The 16,621-nt window shown below is 49.7% G+C and overlaps 1 protein-coding gene across 4 annotated transcripts in view; it reads right to left on the minus strand.

Annotated features, from left to right (window-relative positions):
* The window catches only part of dgkh (diacylglycerol kinase, eta), a 41,118-nt gene extending 24,730 nt beyond the window's left edge, over positions 1-16,388 (minus strand). The window contains exons 1-4 of one of the 4 annotated variants that reach the window (XM_084688095.1): positions 15,651-16,388; positions 7,750-7,860; positions 6,739-6,897; positions 4,885-4,965 (exon numbers count right to left, since the gene is read on the minus strand). In XM_084688095.1, coding sequence (XP_084544221.1) covers positions 4,885-4,965; positions 6,739-6,897; positions 7,750-7,860; positions 15,651-15,932 — 633 coding nt within the window. In that variant the 5' untranslated portion in view covers positions 15,933-16,388. The remainder of the gene's footprint in view (positions 1-4,884; positions 4,966-6,738; positions 6,898-7,749; positions 7,861-15,650) is intronic. The other 3 variants (XM_084688091.1, XM_084688092.1, XM_084688093.1) reach the window with 3 other exon arrangements.
* Between the last annotated feature and the right edge of the window lie 233 nt (positions 16,389-16,621).

Here is a 16,621-nt window from a genome sequence, read left to right on the forward strand (position 1 = left end):
CACACCTGCATCCAGCCTTTGTGTCTGTGATGAAAGGAACACCTGTGATGTAGGCTACTCACAGCCTGGGGGGGGGGGGGGTTGATGTGGGAGATGTACCTGTGACACCACAACAGACAGCACACACACATACACATGCACGCACGCACACACGCATCCAACTTTCCACGACTACGACTCAACAGAACTCAAGTGATCCTGTCGGAGCACTTCTGTTTGACACGGGTCATTCTCGTCAGTGTAACATATCTGGTATCTGGAATGTTCCGGCACAGGAACCATTTCGAACACACAGCGAAGCTAAGCACATTCCTCAGATGAGCAAACCACGTCAAACGACATATTAAACATTTAAATAGCATTCAACTGATACAAATCACTGCATAATTGTACCGTATAGCCACTCTTCTGGCTGTGCGCAAAATGTCTAACCACAATTGTTTAGCCAGCAAAAAGTCCTGCATTCATGCATGACAGGTAAACCTTATAATGAGCCATGTAAGGAGATTCTTTCCTTATTCAGTGGATTTTGTCAAGGAGCAGTTGAAGGTTGTGTTACTAAAACTAAATCAATGTTGACATCCACTTAACTCTTGAAAGCACCATCTACGAAGCCAATTTTCACTTGCATAAGAAAAAGTAACTATGGTGTTGATACAATAGATGATTCAACTACAGATACTGGAGTTATATTGTAGTTCATGCAACCTTAATGTAAACTGTAGCCAAAACTAAATATTCATTAAAATGTTTCCGGATAGATTGGTCTCGCTCTTGAGTTATACACACTTTACTGCTTTGGTCATCTTTGGTAATACATGTTTTGTGACATTTATATTTTTCTATCACGGCATACACTATCATTTTAGCATATGGCACAGATATATAAAATAATGTGAACCATGTTAGAGTAGAATGATAGTTGGAGTTTTTCTTCATTGAGCCGTTGTGTATGTGACACATACTTTACGTTGTGAGAAAAACAGTAATACAGAGATCTCAGCTCTCTCTTCCTCTCTCGTCACTGCTTCTTCGCCTATCCTCTCCTGTCTTCTCCTGTCCTCTCCTTCATCTATCATCACCTCCTCTGTTCTCTTCTAATCTCCTCTCCTCTAATTGGCGCTTCTTTCTGAGTAATCATGTTATAATTCATCATCATTACGTAACTGGAAAAGGCAAGTCCCAAATGACTATGTGTGTCTGTTTGTTATTGGATGTATGTGTACAATATGACATGTTCATACACAATGAATGTGTGTGTGTGTGTGTGTTAACTGTTCGATACTTGAACCAGGAAAAGCCTTTAAACATTTACAACAGAGAGAGAGAGAGAGAGAGAGAGAGAGAGAGACAGAGAGAGAGAGAGAGAGAGGGAGAGAGAGAGGAAAAAGAAAGCTATTTTCTGTTCTCTTGAACATAAAGAATTATGTCTGTCTAGCCGTGATCTGATGGTGGGCTATTTGCTGCACCTGTGTGTGTGTGTGTGCATTAGTGTGCGTATGCATGTGACTGTATGTGTGTGTGCAAGCCTGCATGTAAGAGGGTAGCTGTATGTGGATATGGAGGGAAAAGGGATCTGATTCGTTGCCAAGGGAAACTAGAATCGTTGTTTCTAAAAATAGCCTTTGGCATCCCTGGCGGGTGAACATGGTCTAGTGATGACTGACCTCCAGCAGTTCTGGGGGGGCAAAAAAGTCTGATTAGGAATAATGACATGTGTGTGTGTTTGAGTGTGTAAGGCTGTGTATGCTTTGTGAGTTTTGTGCATCTTTGTGTGTACTTGTTTGTGTGCGTGTCATTGCAGGAAGATTCTGCAGTAATTACATTTTTTTTATTATCAGTGACTGATAATCACATAATCCTTTGGTCAATTCATTTATCCATTATTGATAATTGTACATAACGATTTCCTATTAGAGTGGCTTGTGTAACTCGATGACTTAGTTATTTTATCAGGAACATATGCGCACACACACACACACAAACACATGCACACACACACACACACACACACTCTCGCATACACAAATCACAAAATATTAAAGTTATTCGCATTCTACCATTTACAGCATATTGTCTCAGTTGGAACAGGTTACTGTCACTAATTGTAAAACACTGTCATTATTTGGGTGGTTGGACACAAGTTAATGTTTGCACACACAAAACAAGCATGCACACACACAAAAAAGCAGACGCACGCACATACGCGCACGCGCGCACACACACACACACGCACACACACACAGAGTGGTGGACTCAGTGACAGTCAGGCTTAGGATCCTGTTTCCACAGGGATCTGAAACACAATGGAACAGGAGGTGGAGCGGAACTGTTGCAGCTGCTCACACACACACACACACACACAACACACCAATTACACACACACACAACACACCAAACACACACACACACACACACACATCCAGACACAGACACACGCATGCTACAAATACAATGGGAAACCCACCACCCACACATGTTCACACACACACATATACATCTAATCACTTGGATGTGAGGGTGACAACAGAGAGAGAGAGAGAGAGAGAGAGAGAAAGAGAGAGAGAGAGAGAGAGGGAGAGAGAGACAGAGAGAGAGAGAGAGAGAGGGGGAGAGACAAAGAGCGTGAGAGAGAGAGGGAAAGAGAGAGAGCGAGAATCCCTGTGACACAGTCCCTGCAAAGCCCTCCCTCCTCCCCTCCTCCCCCTCCCCCTCCCCTCACGTGTTCCTCAAGGTGCTTCCCTCTCTGCCTCACTACCGCTGCTACAGCTACAGACGACACACACACACACACACACACCAACAAAGACACGTCCACACACACACACTCGGATATACACATGCACACAGATATACACGCGTACAGATATACACACGACAACGTAGACACGGATATGTAGGCACGCATAGCGATGGGCGGGACACACATACCGCACAGCGTCTTGCGAGAAAGGCACGAGCCCAAACGCGTCCACAAGACATACACGTGCCCAAGCCAGCTGAATTCACGAAGCACGGAGGACATCAATAATACACGCCTTCCAGCAACACTAAATCTTGCCGTCAGCCTACCTCCATCACGCAGCATCTCCATAACAGCGTCACATCATCCACCAACATACTGAGGCAGACTGCAGGCAGACAGGCTAACAGGTAGGCAGACAGTCAAGATGGGTAAACAGGTCGGCAAGCAGTCAGGCAGACCGACTGAAGGGAAGACAGGTTTACGGACAGAAAGACAGATAGACAGGCAGACGGGTTGACAGACAGACAGACAAACAGACAGACAGACGAGCATATATACAGACAGACCGATGGCTGGACAGACACAGACAGATGAAATGGCAGGCAGGCAGGCGAGCAGAAGTATATGTGATGGGCAGCCAGACAGACAGACAGACAGCCAGACAGCCAGCCAGGCAGACAGTATATACAGTACAGACAGCTGCAGTATCCGCGACAGGCTGGTCATGTCTTTACCCCGCTATCTTTGCAGTGCTGAAGCTTTAGCGGATCTGTCTCCTCTGCAGTGCACTAACCTCTCTCTCTTTCACACTCGTGCTCTCGCTCTACCCCCCCTCCCCCCCTTCCCACCCCTCTCTACGGTCTCTCTCTTTCTCTCCCCCTCTCTCTCTCTCTCTCTCTCTCTCTCTCTCCATTCTTCCTCTTTCCCGCTCTCTCACACTGATCTTGCTGGAGATATGGGGAGTGCGGTCTCGCTGACTGCTGAAGCCTGGTCTCCCTCTGCCGGTGTGTGTGAGTCTCTCTCCCTGTTTTCCCCAGAACCACATGTCCTGAGCATAAAGTTCTGATTTCACCCTTGCCCCTCTCTCGGTGTGGAGTCAATAGTAAGTAGAAGCTATTAAATGTGTGATGAGAAATACAATACAATGGATGTGGTTGGTTTCTGGGAATGTTTTGGGTTATACAGGGCTAGTGTGTTGCAGGCACAATCTATATCGACCATAACACACTTCTGGTCTGTGATTGCAGCGGGAAATGTGTGGCTCACGATGGTAAATAATTGGCCAGGTCTGGTTTCTCTCCTCTCTCTCCTTTTTCCCTCCCTTCTTCCCTCCCTCCTTGCCTCCCTCCCTCCCGCCCTCCCTCCTCCCGCATTCCTCTATCTCCTCAGAGTATGTACAGTCTAATCATAGGCAAATGACATCACTCTTAGGATTTCCTTTGTTCCCTCAGAGAGACCACTATCTCTCTCGTCGATCGCTCCCGTCCTCTCCCCAATCCCCCCTGTCTCTACCTCCCCCCCCACGCTCTCTTTCTCTTCATTACAGGAAGGTGTAACCTGCATGTGCAGTTCACTGCTCTGAGGAACAGAAGTGTGTGTGCTTTCCCCTTCAAGCATGTGCGCCCCCCCCCCCCACACACACACACACACACACACCAAGTCTTGCTAAACAATATGCCAGCAGCCATCCTAAACATGCTCAGTGAAGCACTCAAGGCGCCGCTAAAAATAGCTCCCCTCGCTCCCTCTTGCCCCCTTTCCTCCGCCTCCCGTCTTTTTATAGCATCGCTGGGGGAGAGGGCAGACATTTATAGAAGGACAGGCCTGCGCTCTCTGCTCCTTGTCTGTTAGGCTCCCAGCTGACAAGACTCATGTTGACACCACCCTCACACACACACACACACACACAGGCACACACACACAGGCAGGCACACACACACGCAAACACATACATTCATCCGTGCCACCGCAGATATGTGCGCAGTATGAAAATGGCTGCAGTACATTGTACTGCAGGCAGCCAGGTCCAACAGTAGGTAGGAGCATGTAGATGCTTGCTTTCCCCAGGCCCACACCTGTGTGTGAGTGTGTGTGTGTGTCTGTGTGTGCACGTCATTCTTGAGTTAGTAGCTGCTCACCGTGAAGCTGTTGTTGACATTCTTTGTGCTGGACTCAGCAACGCTGGCATCTGATAGGTCCACCTCATCAAAGATGAGTGACTGCGGAGAGGAGAGGAGAAGGAGGGGACAATGGAATTAGCAGTCTGCTACGCAAAAACAGGTCCAACGAGGCTTAAATCTTCTTCCAGCATCTTATCTTGTCCAACTATAGTATGAGAGCTTGCTGAGGCAAGGCACAGATGTACGCTGGCTGCTGTAGTCTTACAGGACCTCTACATGACAGTTCAGGGTCAGGGCCACATCCAGTCCCACATCCAAGCTGTTCCAGACTGGGAACGAACCTGACCCATAACCCTGAACCCTCCTGTCTCCGCCCTTCAAATGAACTCCATTCATTCCCGTCATACACGTTTGTCAAACGTATGATATAGACGCCAATGGGGCTCATTTGACGCCGGGGAACAGTGAGATGAACAGCCCCATGCATGATGACCAGGTTCCTGTGGCGTGGCAGTGCCACTGCCAATAAAGGCTAACCCTCACTGATGCCGGAACATTCCGAGAAGCACGATGTCTACTGACAGTTCAGGAGGGGCGATTCTGTTGCTTCGACCTGCATTCCGACTCCCCGTCCAGTGGGCCTCCACCAGCACCGGTACACAGAGCACAGAGCCACAGCTGCCAGCGGCAACCTGATAACTAAACACACTGACTGATGACATCACTGAAGGCCAGCTGAGCTTCCTCTTAAAGGGCCGGAAGCCAAATACATCTCACTGTCAAAGGAATGCCATCCGTGAGTGTGTGTGCCAGCTATGTGCGCGTGTGTGTGTGTGTGTGCAAGGGAGCCAGGGGCGGCCTATAAGGCTACAGCTGTCAGAGGGAATGCCCTGTTCATGGCACACTCTTCAGGGCTGGTTTAAGAGCAGGTCGAGGACAACAGCCATCTTGTGTGTGTGTGTGTGTGCGTGTGTGTGTGGGGGGAGGTGGGGGGTCTCTCTGTGTACGTGTGTGTTGGTGTGGGCATGCCAACACAAACAGTGCACCCACTGCCGGCGCGCGTGGCTGTCGTGCCACAGTGGGTATCACGTGTGCATGTGTGTGCGCGCGGGTGCGTGTGTGAGCTCGTGTTCCTGACTGTGGGGTCTCAGCAATGACACAGAGCTCTCTCTCGCGCGCGCACGCACACAAGCACACACACGCACACACACACGCACACAATGCCTCTCTGTTCTCCACTGTTTTCACGGGTGTCCGCGATGGGTGGTTGAGAAACACAGTCTGTCCTCTTTAGTCCTGGGCCTGTGTTTCAGGAGTCTACAGTGCTTCCCTTTCCCTGACCGCCTATCTGGGCTTACACGGAAACAGAGGGTCCAAGCGGCTACTTTTTCTTCTCGAAGCTCCTACGAGGAGGAAGCGAGGCAAGGAGAGGAGGCAAGGAAAGGACGGAGAAAAGGCCACGAGGATGGACAGACGTGAAGAAGGGCTGAGAAGCGATGCCAGGCTAGCATGGATGTGGTAACAGGGAGGAAGGGGGGGGGGGGGAAGTTGAATCTCCTCAGAGCCTCTGACTCTGGACTAACTGTCCTGGTGTCCACTCCAGGGATGGGTTACAGTGGCCACCGGGCCAATCAACTGCTGTGTCACACGTGCCGATTCTGGGACGGAAAAATAAGGCTGACGCAACCATACGGTCCGGTCCAAAGCTGCCCATCCCTAGAAACTGTGTCTGGCTACCTTCCTAATTGGTGGGGTGGGGCTGGGGGGGGGGGGGGGGGTATGGGGAGGAGTGGAGTGAAGAGGGAGGTCTATGGGGTGCGGGTGACACTGTGGGGGTGGCGAGGGTGACGCTATGCTTCTGGCTGTGCTGACCCGCATTGTCACCAGGCCTTCCTCCGATCCGCTGGCGCCGAGAGGCGGGGGGGCCCGACGGGGCCCCGCCCAGCACACGGAGAGGACCCTCCAGCACACCCGGCTCCGGGACACCCCCCTCAGCGCCCGCTCCTGCCAGCGGGCCAGGGCACTGCCCGTCTGGCCCCGCAGCAGGGAAGGGCAGAGCAAACCAGGTCAGGAGCGAGGAGAGCGCAGGGAGTCAGGTGAGGTCGGAGGGAGGGAAGGAAGGAAGGAAGGAAGGATGGGAGGGAGGGAAGGAAGGAAGGAAGGAAGGAAGGGAGGGAGGGAGGGAGGGAAGGAAGGAAGGAAGGAAGGAAGGAAGGGAGGAGGGAGGGAGGGAGGGAGGGAGGGAGGGAGGGAGGGAGGGAGGGAGGGAGGGAGGGAGGGAGGGAGGGAGGGAGGGAGGGAGGGAGGGAGGGAGGGAGGGAAAAAGAAAAAAGAAAAAAGAAAAAAGAAAAAAGAAAAAAAAGAAAGGGAAAAAAGGAAGGAAGGAGGGTAGGGTAAGGAGTGATAACATTAACTGTAACCACCTGAGGTCATAGAAAAATGAAAAGGTAACAAAGGAGAAATAAACAAGAGTTACTGAGGTGCTAGGAGGTCAGAGGGTGTGGATGAAGGGAGCTGGAGTCAGAGAGTCCTGAAAGACTGGTACTGGAAGAGGCTGTGCATGCTTTGGGCCCAGCCTGAGTCAGACTCAGAGCACATTCGGACTGTAAGACCCGTTTGGGCTAGATGCTAACCCGGTTCTGGTGGTACGCCTCGGGTTCTGTGGAAATCCAGTCAGGAATAACACAGGTCTGCAGGTGCAGGACTCAGATACACTCCCAGTCTGAGGTCTGTGGGACCATTCTCCAGTGTGTGTGTGTGTGTGTGTGTGTGTGTGTGTGTGTGTTTGTGTGTGTGTGTGTGGGTGTGTGTGTGTGTGTGTGCGTGTGTTTGTGTGTGTGGGTGTGTGTGTGTTGGTGTCTAAGGAGCGATGTGCAGACATACCTTGGCATCTTTGGCGTAATAGAGTGTTCGTCCTCTCAGTTTAAAGTAGCGCTTTTTCCACCTCTGGAAGGAACTGGTCTGTTTCAGCAGTAATCCCTCTTTCACACTCGTCTAGAGAGGGAAAAAAGAAAGGGGGGGGGGATAAACATTTTACGATAGACACACAAACCCACGTACACACAAGCACGAAAAGACGAACAGTGTCCAGCCTCTGGGCATTGACCACACCTCTGTGTTTATCTCCAGGAAACTGTCAAGATAAAGAGTGTGTGTGTGTCTCCGGCCCCAATTTTACGCATGAGAGACAAGGGATAGGCCAAACATCAGAGAAGAAAGAAAAGTCATTACACACACCAGCACTCAATGCTCTCCTCCGCTCTCGCACTCCCCAGCCCCTTCCCTTGGGCCTGGGAGAGAGACAGAGAGACACAGAGAGAGAGAGGGAGAGAAAGAGAGACATAGAAAGAGAGATAGAGAGAGAGAGCAAGCGAGAGAGAGAGCAAGCGAGAGAGAGAGAGAGAGAGAGAGAGAGAGAGAGAGAGAGAGAGAGAGAGAGAGAGAGAGAGAGAGAGAGAGAGAGAGAGAGAGAGAGAGAGTGATAAAGAAGGAGAAAAAGGAAGATCCTGGAAGGACATGTCTCTGAATAACCTTGTCGGCGATTGAACTCAGTGGTGGGGACATGCTTAACCCCTACTGATATATACACATCTGTCTTTCACTCCACAAGTTTGACATTCTTTAAAGAGATTCTCAAAGTGTGGAAAAAGAGGTTGCAAGCGATGTTTTACCCTAAAAGGCATTCATTATAACTTTTATTAGGAAACCACTGCAATCGGAAGGAAAAAAAAAAAAAAGAAGGAAAAAAAAAGATGGAAGAGAGAGAGAGAGAGAGAGAAGAGAGAGAGAGAGAGAGAGAGAGAGAGAGAGAGAGAGAGAGAGAGAGAGAGAGAGAGCACACCGGGGGTGACAAGGTCATCCTGTCACCTCCACCAGAGCGACTGTGTCACCTTAGATCAGCTCACCTCTACCAACAGTGAAACACACACGCACACGGAAACTCTGGGTGGAGAAACAGCACTCTGGGGGCACACAGGGGAAGGTGGGCTCCACACACACACACACACACACACACACACACAGAGCTATTTATAGCAGAGGAAATCTGCTCTCAGAGGGGAGAATTCCAAACAGAAAGGCAGGCACGCTGTGATCTGACATCCTGCCGGCCAGCTGTGTCAACTTATACACACAGCCCGTCCACCACCGCATCACACTCCACCACTCGCACACGGTCACGCCGCAGTCCCACTCTGCTGTACTCACACACACCCTCCTCCACAGACACCTGCCTAAGTGTCTGACTAGTGGGGGAGAATAAGTGTCACGCTCTCCTTGAGCACGCTCATTATCGTGCTCACTAGCATGCAGACACGGGTGCTCACACACACACACACACACTCAGACACACACACTCAGACAAGAGTCCAGTCTGCTGGACTGTTTACATGCTCCAAATGTACATTCCTTCCCTGTATACAAAAACAGTGTGCAAGGCCCGAATTCCACCATTAAGGTGAAACCTGGCTATTCGGACGACCGTACAAGGCTGCGGCCAGCCGGCCACGGCCGCTGACGACAACTCAAAGACACGGAGCCCTGAGGAGAGAAATACCCCGGGACAGGCGCAGCGTGCAAACGTATCATCCCGGCTGGGATGATACGCTGTCCTATCCTGTGCTTGTGTAAGCACAGGATAGGACAGGGCAGGGCAACGCATACGTCGCCCCCGCATCACCTCGGATAGTGACACCTCGCTCAGAGGCTTCCTCCGCAGTCAGGCCCCTCTGTCCAATCAGCAGCGCGGCCGGTTAATCCAATCAGATCGGTGGGGAACGCAGGCTGGAGTGACCGTCATGAGGGGCACATGACTGAGAGGGAGGAGGAGGAGGGAGTTGCCGCTCATCAGTCACACCACGGCACGCAGGACCGCCGTCGTGAGCACTCGCGTAGCAGACGCACAGACGCGCCCAAACACACCCGGGTTGGCGTCGGGGGGGGGGGGGGGGGCGCGGGGCAGCACAGATGGACCCGTCGACGGGATCTCGGGCCGTTCCCTCCGCGAGTTGTTTATTGGCTCCGAGGGCCAAAGCCGTGATATGGAAACCACATTTGACTCTGTCTACACGGCTGTACTACAACACTGGAAACGCACACTGCCGACAGGCGGCTGGCATATCATCTTTCTTTCCCTCTCCCGTCTCCCTTACACGCTGCACACACACACACACAAGTTCCTTGAACTCCAACCACCGAATGTCTATCCGCTCCAGCCGTCTGGCAGCTGTGAATGAGCAGAGAGTTGCTGTTCTATGGGTTTCTGATTCTGATTAAGAGAAGCTGGTAAATACACTTTAGGTTATCAGCTACTACTGATCCAGGAGTCAATTGTAGGATTCGTTGTCAAGGATTCATTGTGGAAGAGAGATGGTTAGGGAGTCATTCCTGCTCCACAACCCCATCTGACTGCAGATGAGAATCTTTGGGACCAGCAACTAAAAATGAGAAGTTAGTGGAACTTATTGTTTCTCCCGGGTCACAGAGAAAAAAAAAAGTGACTTTGTTCCAGTTTCACGTTCTATTTTTCAGTTTGTCCCTCCTTGGCCTCCTTAGTCCCTCTCTATGTCTCTTGCCCCTTCCTGTTGCCAAGTGGGCCAGAAGGGATCTATTAATAGGCCCACTAGCACTCGCTCCTCACTGCCTAAACTGTGAGAGGGAGAGGAACAACATGATGCCATACAGAACTGAGTAACCCTACCACAATGTACTGAACACACACACCTCTCCTTGGCCCTAACCCACTCCCTCCTTCCCTCTTTCTTCCTCTTGTAAAAAAACACCCCACATTAACCTCTATGCACTTCGGACACGCACACGGACAACAAGCACACGCACAAGCACACACACACACAAACACACAATGGATAAAGCACAACTCCAACGAGCCCAGCAGCTGTGTGTGGGGGAGCAGAGCAGGAGTTCCCTGAGAGAGCAAATGTAGAGAACAGGCCTGCAGCCTGTCCCTGAGGAGAAATCAGCCAGCCAGCTGGCCAACCAGCCAGCCAGCTTGTCAGTCAGTCAGACACGCAGTCAGTCAGACGGCCAGCCAGACCTCCTTATAGTGCTGATAGCTAGCTACCGTAATCGAGATGTTATTGTTGCACTGAATTTCGCTCAAATATATAGCTGGAGGTAGCTGAGATGTGGTTACTTTGCGACTCTCCTTGACTCTGACCAATAACAATACTGTTGAGCCATGGACTTCTGATCCGTGATTTGCGGCACTTTCTTCCTGCACTAAAGGATTCTGCTAAATGAATGAAAATGTCCAATTGTAAATGTTCGTCTGCAGGCTCCGAAAGAACTGGAGGGAAGCGAACACCAACAGTCACCAGCCTCAGACTCAGTCTTGCTGCAAGCCCAGGGCTATCTTAAACCTGACACCGACGCCAACCCTATACCTAGACCTAACAACCCTGGCCCTAACCTGATAGTCTGCTGTACCTTTGATATGCACTACTTGTACATTGCTTGAATGAAAGCATCTGCTGCATGAATAAAATGTCAAATGTAACCGATCCTTCTGTAACCCCCTTCCTCCAATCAGGAAGAGCAGTTAGTGCTGGAGCCATTGGGCCTCGTCACATGAGGTCAGTGGGGACACATGGTTCTGCTTTAGTCCTGTCAAAATCCCAGATAGATTCAGGAAATATGTCTCACATGCAGGACCGAATGTTTGGAAGTTTGGTTCACCGTCTCATGCTTCCAGCAACGACCCGGTTCACTTCCACGTCTGTGTGGAAGATCCGAGGTGAGGCACTTTTGTTCCACAGAGATCCACATAATTGCATGTAATTTACGGAATTCTAAACTCAACACTCGAGTCAAGTTTTCAAAGTCAAACACCCACCATACCCAGGAATAAACACACACACACACACGGTCACAAACACACGCTCAAACTGCCACACACACACACCCCTAAAGCCGTAACACAGAGGCCTTAACGTGTTGGGGGAATTACACCTTGTCAGTGTTTGGCATGTAATCATGTCGTCGTTGGTGACAGCAAGGCGTGCTGTGAGGGGGAAGCAGGGTCCAGGCTTACAATTACACACAACACTACACACATAAGAAAATCCTCTGGAGGAGAGGAGAGGAGGAGAGGGGAAGAGAGGCGAGGAGAGGAAAGGAGGGGCAAAGGCAGAGGGAGGAGAGGCGAGGAGAGGGGAGGAAAGGAGAGAAGACAATAAAGAAAAGGACGGCGTGTGGAATGGGAAGGGGTGGAGAGACAATGACGTTCGAAAGCCCCCATCGCTGTAAATGATGTGCTTGTCCTGCCTCCACAATACTTCTTCTCTTTTCCAGGCGGACAGGATGATGGCAGGGTGAGTGGGTGACGGAGGTGAATAAAGCTCTGGATCTACAGACGACAGACCGGGTTCTCTCCTCCCACTGCAAACTCCAGCCGTTCAGCCTGTGGCCTCATTACCCCTCACTCACGACAGAAAGATATGGGTCCGCAAATGTTCACACAAGCAAGCAAACCCTATCTCTTGCCCTTCTCTTCCCCCCCCCCCCCCCCGCTTTTCTTCTCTCTTTCCGGCCCTTCTTTCCTCTCTTCTCCTCTGTCGACCATGATACCGAGGAAGTATAGGCGTAGTACGTTTATCCATGACTGGTTTGACTCCCAGCGCCCGGAAGATCCTGGAGGAGTTTCTTACATTTGATTCATTTAGCAGAAGCTGTTCTGGTCAGAGCCAGAGAGAGGGGAGACGGTGACAGGAAGAGATAGAGACATTGAACAATAGAACACTATACAGAAAGCAAGGAGAGAGGTGAGAGAGAGAGAGAGAGAGAGAGAGAGAGAGAGAGAGAGAGAGAGAGAGAGAGGGAGGGAGGGAGGGAGGGAGGGAGGGAGGGAGGGAGGGAGGGAGGGAGGGAGGGAGGGAGGGAGGGAGGGAGGGAGGGAGGGAGGGAGGGAGGGAGGGAGGGAGGGAGGGAGGGAGGGAGGGAGGGAGGGAGAGGGGAGAGAGAGAGGGGGGAGAGAGAGTTCTTCTCTGTCTGGTTGTGTTTAGAGGGCCACTCTGTCTGTGCAAATAGGGACAAATCCTATCCTCGGCATCAAGATGCAGAGCATGTCAAGACTCACTCGAGGCAGAGACTGTCAACACAGCTCAATAGGGAGACAGCTGCAGACAGTGTTTCACCTAATGGCCCTATATCAGATTCCCTCAGCCCTGGAACTATAAACATACTCTCGCACTGAACAATTACACACACATGCCCACACGCCCACTGACACACCAACACACACACACACACAAACACAGAGCCAGATAAATGACAGTGTTTCTAATGTCATAGAGTGTCGGGTTACCTGAGCCCCTGGCTAAATCCCATTACCGAGGAAGAGACTAGCGACAATCAGGCAGCCCAGCTCCTCTCAGGCCATCAGGCTCAGAAAGATGAGCCTTATCATGATTACAGCCGAGATGGACTGCACACAATCACCGTTCATCTCACTGCAATTACGGGACGAATCAGGGCTGTTCACTCGTATTGATACTTCAGTGTTTATGAGGACGACTGTACTGGAGGTGAACATTGAATGATCCTCTCTCTCATTCTCACTGTGTCTCTCTCTCTCTTTATTTTCTCTTACACACACGCATCTTTTACACACACACACACACACACACACGCGCACACACACACACACACACGCACACACACGCACACAAAGAATCAGTTTCAGGTCTAATGTTTTTCCGACTCCAGTGTGTGTGTAGGTGTGTGTGTGTGTGTGGTGTGGGCATGTGTGTGTGTGTGTGTGTGCATGCACGCATGTGTGTTCTCAGGGTACATCTCACTATGGCTGTTAGACAGATAGGCTGGTTGCCATGGAGCCAGTAGAGAACCCTAGGAGGCAGTCTTTCCATCAGAGCGGTTCACGGACTGGTAGCATACTGATATACACAACACCCAAATCTATATTTAGTTTCACATCTTAATGACAAGAAAACGGGTGCATTGGCCTGTCTGACTACGTGGGGGCCAATGCCATAGTGTCCCAGATACAACAACATTGTTTAGGTCATAAATCACGATGAAAGAAGCTTCTCAATTCTCTTAATTAGATCATTAGGGGCTATTGAACATGCAGCAGCAGCAGGGGGCTGGTACAACGTGTCTCCAACCAATCAGGTCTCCCTCAGACACACCGTTACCATGGAACCAGCAAATCAGAGGGGAGAGATGTGTCTCTCTGGCTACTGGATAGATGGCGGGTGGAGAGGAGGGACATAGTCATGAACCTGCCCTTGGTGAACAAACACACACACACACACACACAAACATATGCACGCACACCCCAAGGCCCGGGGTGAGCAAACAACCAGGTGGAACAACACTCAGAGTCTCCATGCTCCATTAGTGCTCCTCTGCACAAACACACAGAGAGACAGACAGAAAGAAAGAAAGAAAGAAAGAAAGAAAGAAAGAAAGAAAGAAAGAAAGAAAGAAAGAAGGAAAGAGACAGAAAGACAGACAGACAGACAGAGGCTATACAAGACAATACATGATCTCCCGGTCATCATTGTCACCCTTATGTCTCTCCCCCTCCTATTGCTCATGTTACACACCTGCAAACCCACAGACAGACACATCTAGCTTGCTCATGCACTGACTCACTGGACTGCGTGGAAAAGATACAGTGCTTTTGAAAAGACAAAACCCAGAGAGTTTAACCTCCAGACAGTGGGAGCTATGTCCACGCCTGTAGAGTATATCTACCTGTCCATCTGTAAACTTGAGAGACAAATGTCCCCCCTTATTTTAACTGTCCAGCCTTCTGCATATCTATTGCACTGTCGTACTGCCTGTAAAGCAGTTTCTCCTACCACTGAGTTTACTGAGCAAACTTTGCAGAGAAAAGATTTCCCAACAAGCCCTTGCATGCCTACGCAGGAGTAGTCCAGTCCGACTCCCCATATCCAGACGTGTTGTTTAGATATTCTTTCCGTGAGGTAAGGACTGTGTGTTGTAAAAGGACTGTGAATTGGTAATATCACCTATCTGAACATGTTCCAAGGGGTTGACTGTCTTAATCCTTACCCCACGCATGTGCTAGCTAATTAACATGACAAAGACATATAAGATGAACCAACTCCATGTCCTGACAAGGCCAGGCCCCTAGGCTCTAAATATAACCCTCCCTGCTTCATTATTTAGACTGGGTGGAGTGAACCAGTCAATAATGAAGTGTGTCTTTTCAGTTGTGAGGGGATGGCCTCACGTACTGTGCCAGGCGAGCCTAAGTGGGCCAAGAAAGCTATGATGTCAGTCCGCTAGGTGAAGAAAATAACATTCTCTTACTTTAGGGAATAATCTGTCCTAACAGTTTCTAGGCTCTGTCCTAAATTCACCAACCCATTCCAAATATATTGCATTCAAATATCATACTATTGGAATGCTTTAACAATTTAGCTTAATTATGTTTCAGAAATGGATTTTATTTCCACATGCGACAACCTGTTGAGCAAACCATAGAAGCAAAACTATATGTTGTTATTTTGTAGAGTAACTCAAAACAACTATTGGGATATCTACAACTATATTTGACAAAACCGCAATTTTCGACAACAATTGACAGTAAAATGACTATCCTGATTATGCTTATCGGTGGGTACGGTTTAAGCGAACCAAAATTGCTATAGCATGTTATATCCTATTTATAGCCTTCTGTCACTGAACAGATCACGCAAATCAATAGCCATCGCTTAATAGTATATTAATGACGCGCCGGTTCAGCTGAACTCAAGCTTCATAAAGATGTGTTTTACCTTGCTTCTGATCTGCCCGGAGGTCGACACTTTCCGGATGAGTTTCTGGGGGCCTTCTTGTTCTCCCTCGCTGTCTGACGACTCATCCACCGCTCCAGAGCCCCCGACAGCCCCCACGACGTGCGCATGGATCCCAGCCGCGGACGTCGGCCCTTTCTCCGGCTCCTGTGGTGTGGAAGAATATGACCACTCCAGGTTAGCATTAACCCGGTCAGCCGCTCCCTTCCTTTCCGGGATGCGAGAGCTGGACAGCGGCTGGAAAGTGGCTTTCCTCGCCGTCATCTTTCACCGTCTCAAACCCACAATGATCAGCGCAAAAAAGACCGTTGTAAAGCCTGACCGAGAACATACGTGGGCTGCTGTAAGCATGGGGATCTAGCATGTCTTGGCACGGGGGGTGAGGCTACTACGTTAAGGCTAGTTCGAATGTGTTTAAGGTTCCAGCCTACAATAAACCAGACTGAGGCTAGAGACCGCCTAGGCTGTCTACAGTCACCCTTCAGCCGGTGGACATCGCCGTGGCAGACCCTAGCGGTTGCATGACAGAAGCAGTCAAGCAGCTATTTGTGATGAGAGGATTCTAGGCTATTAGAAGATGAACAAAAAAAGCAGCCTGAGACTTATGTCTCCATCAAAGAGGTCAATTTCTGACATATATGGCTGCGTAATAACTGTGTTAGCCAACTATTAATTAAGTGATAATCAAGACTGAATTAAATTTGATCGCAGGCTTGCCATCAAATTAGCAGGCACGCGCGTGTAGATAACTGTCGCGTTGTTCATTAGTATCGACTCCAGAACAATCAGATGTCCGGGATTGGATACACTGACATATAACCAATAGCCAAGTGCTTACTTTGCCAACCTTATTATGCTACTATAATAATACTATAAAAAAATAAAAACACATGAAACTGAGATGGTCTTCTATTTCATAGATGTAACTAAGGTAATTAACGGACTAGTTTTAA

Source organism: Hypomesus nipponensis, chromosome 23 (genome assembly GCF_054491055.1).
Source record: "Hypomesus nipponensis isolate SF chromosome 23, ASM5449105v1, whole genome shotgun sequence".
In the NCBI taxonomy this organism is placed as follows: domain Eukaryota; kingdom Metazoa; phylum Chordata; class Actinopteri; order Osmeriformes; family Osmeridae; genus Hypomesus; species Hypomesus nipponensis.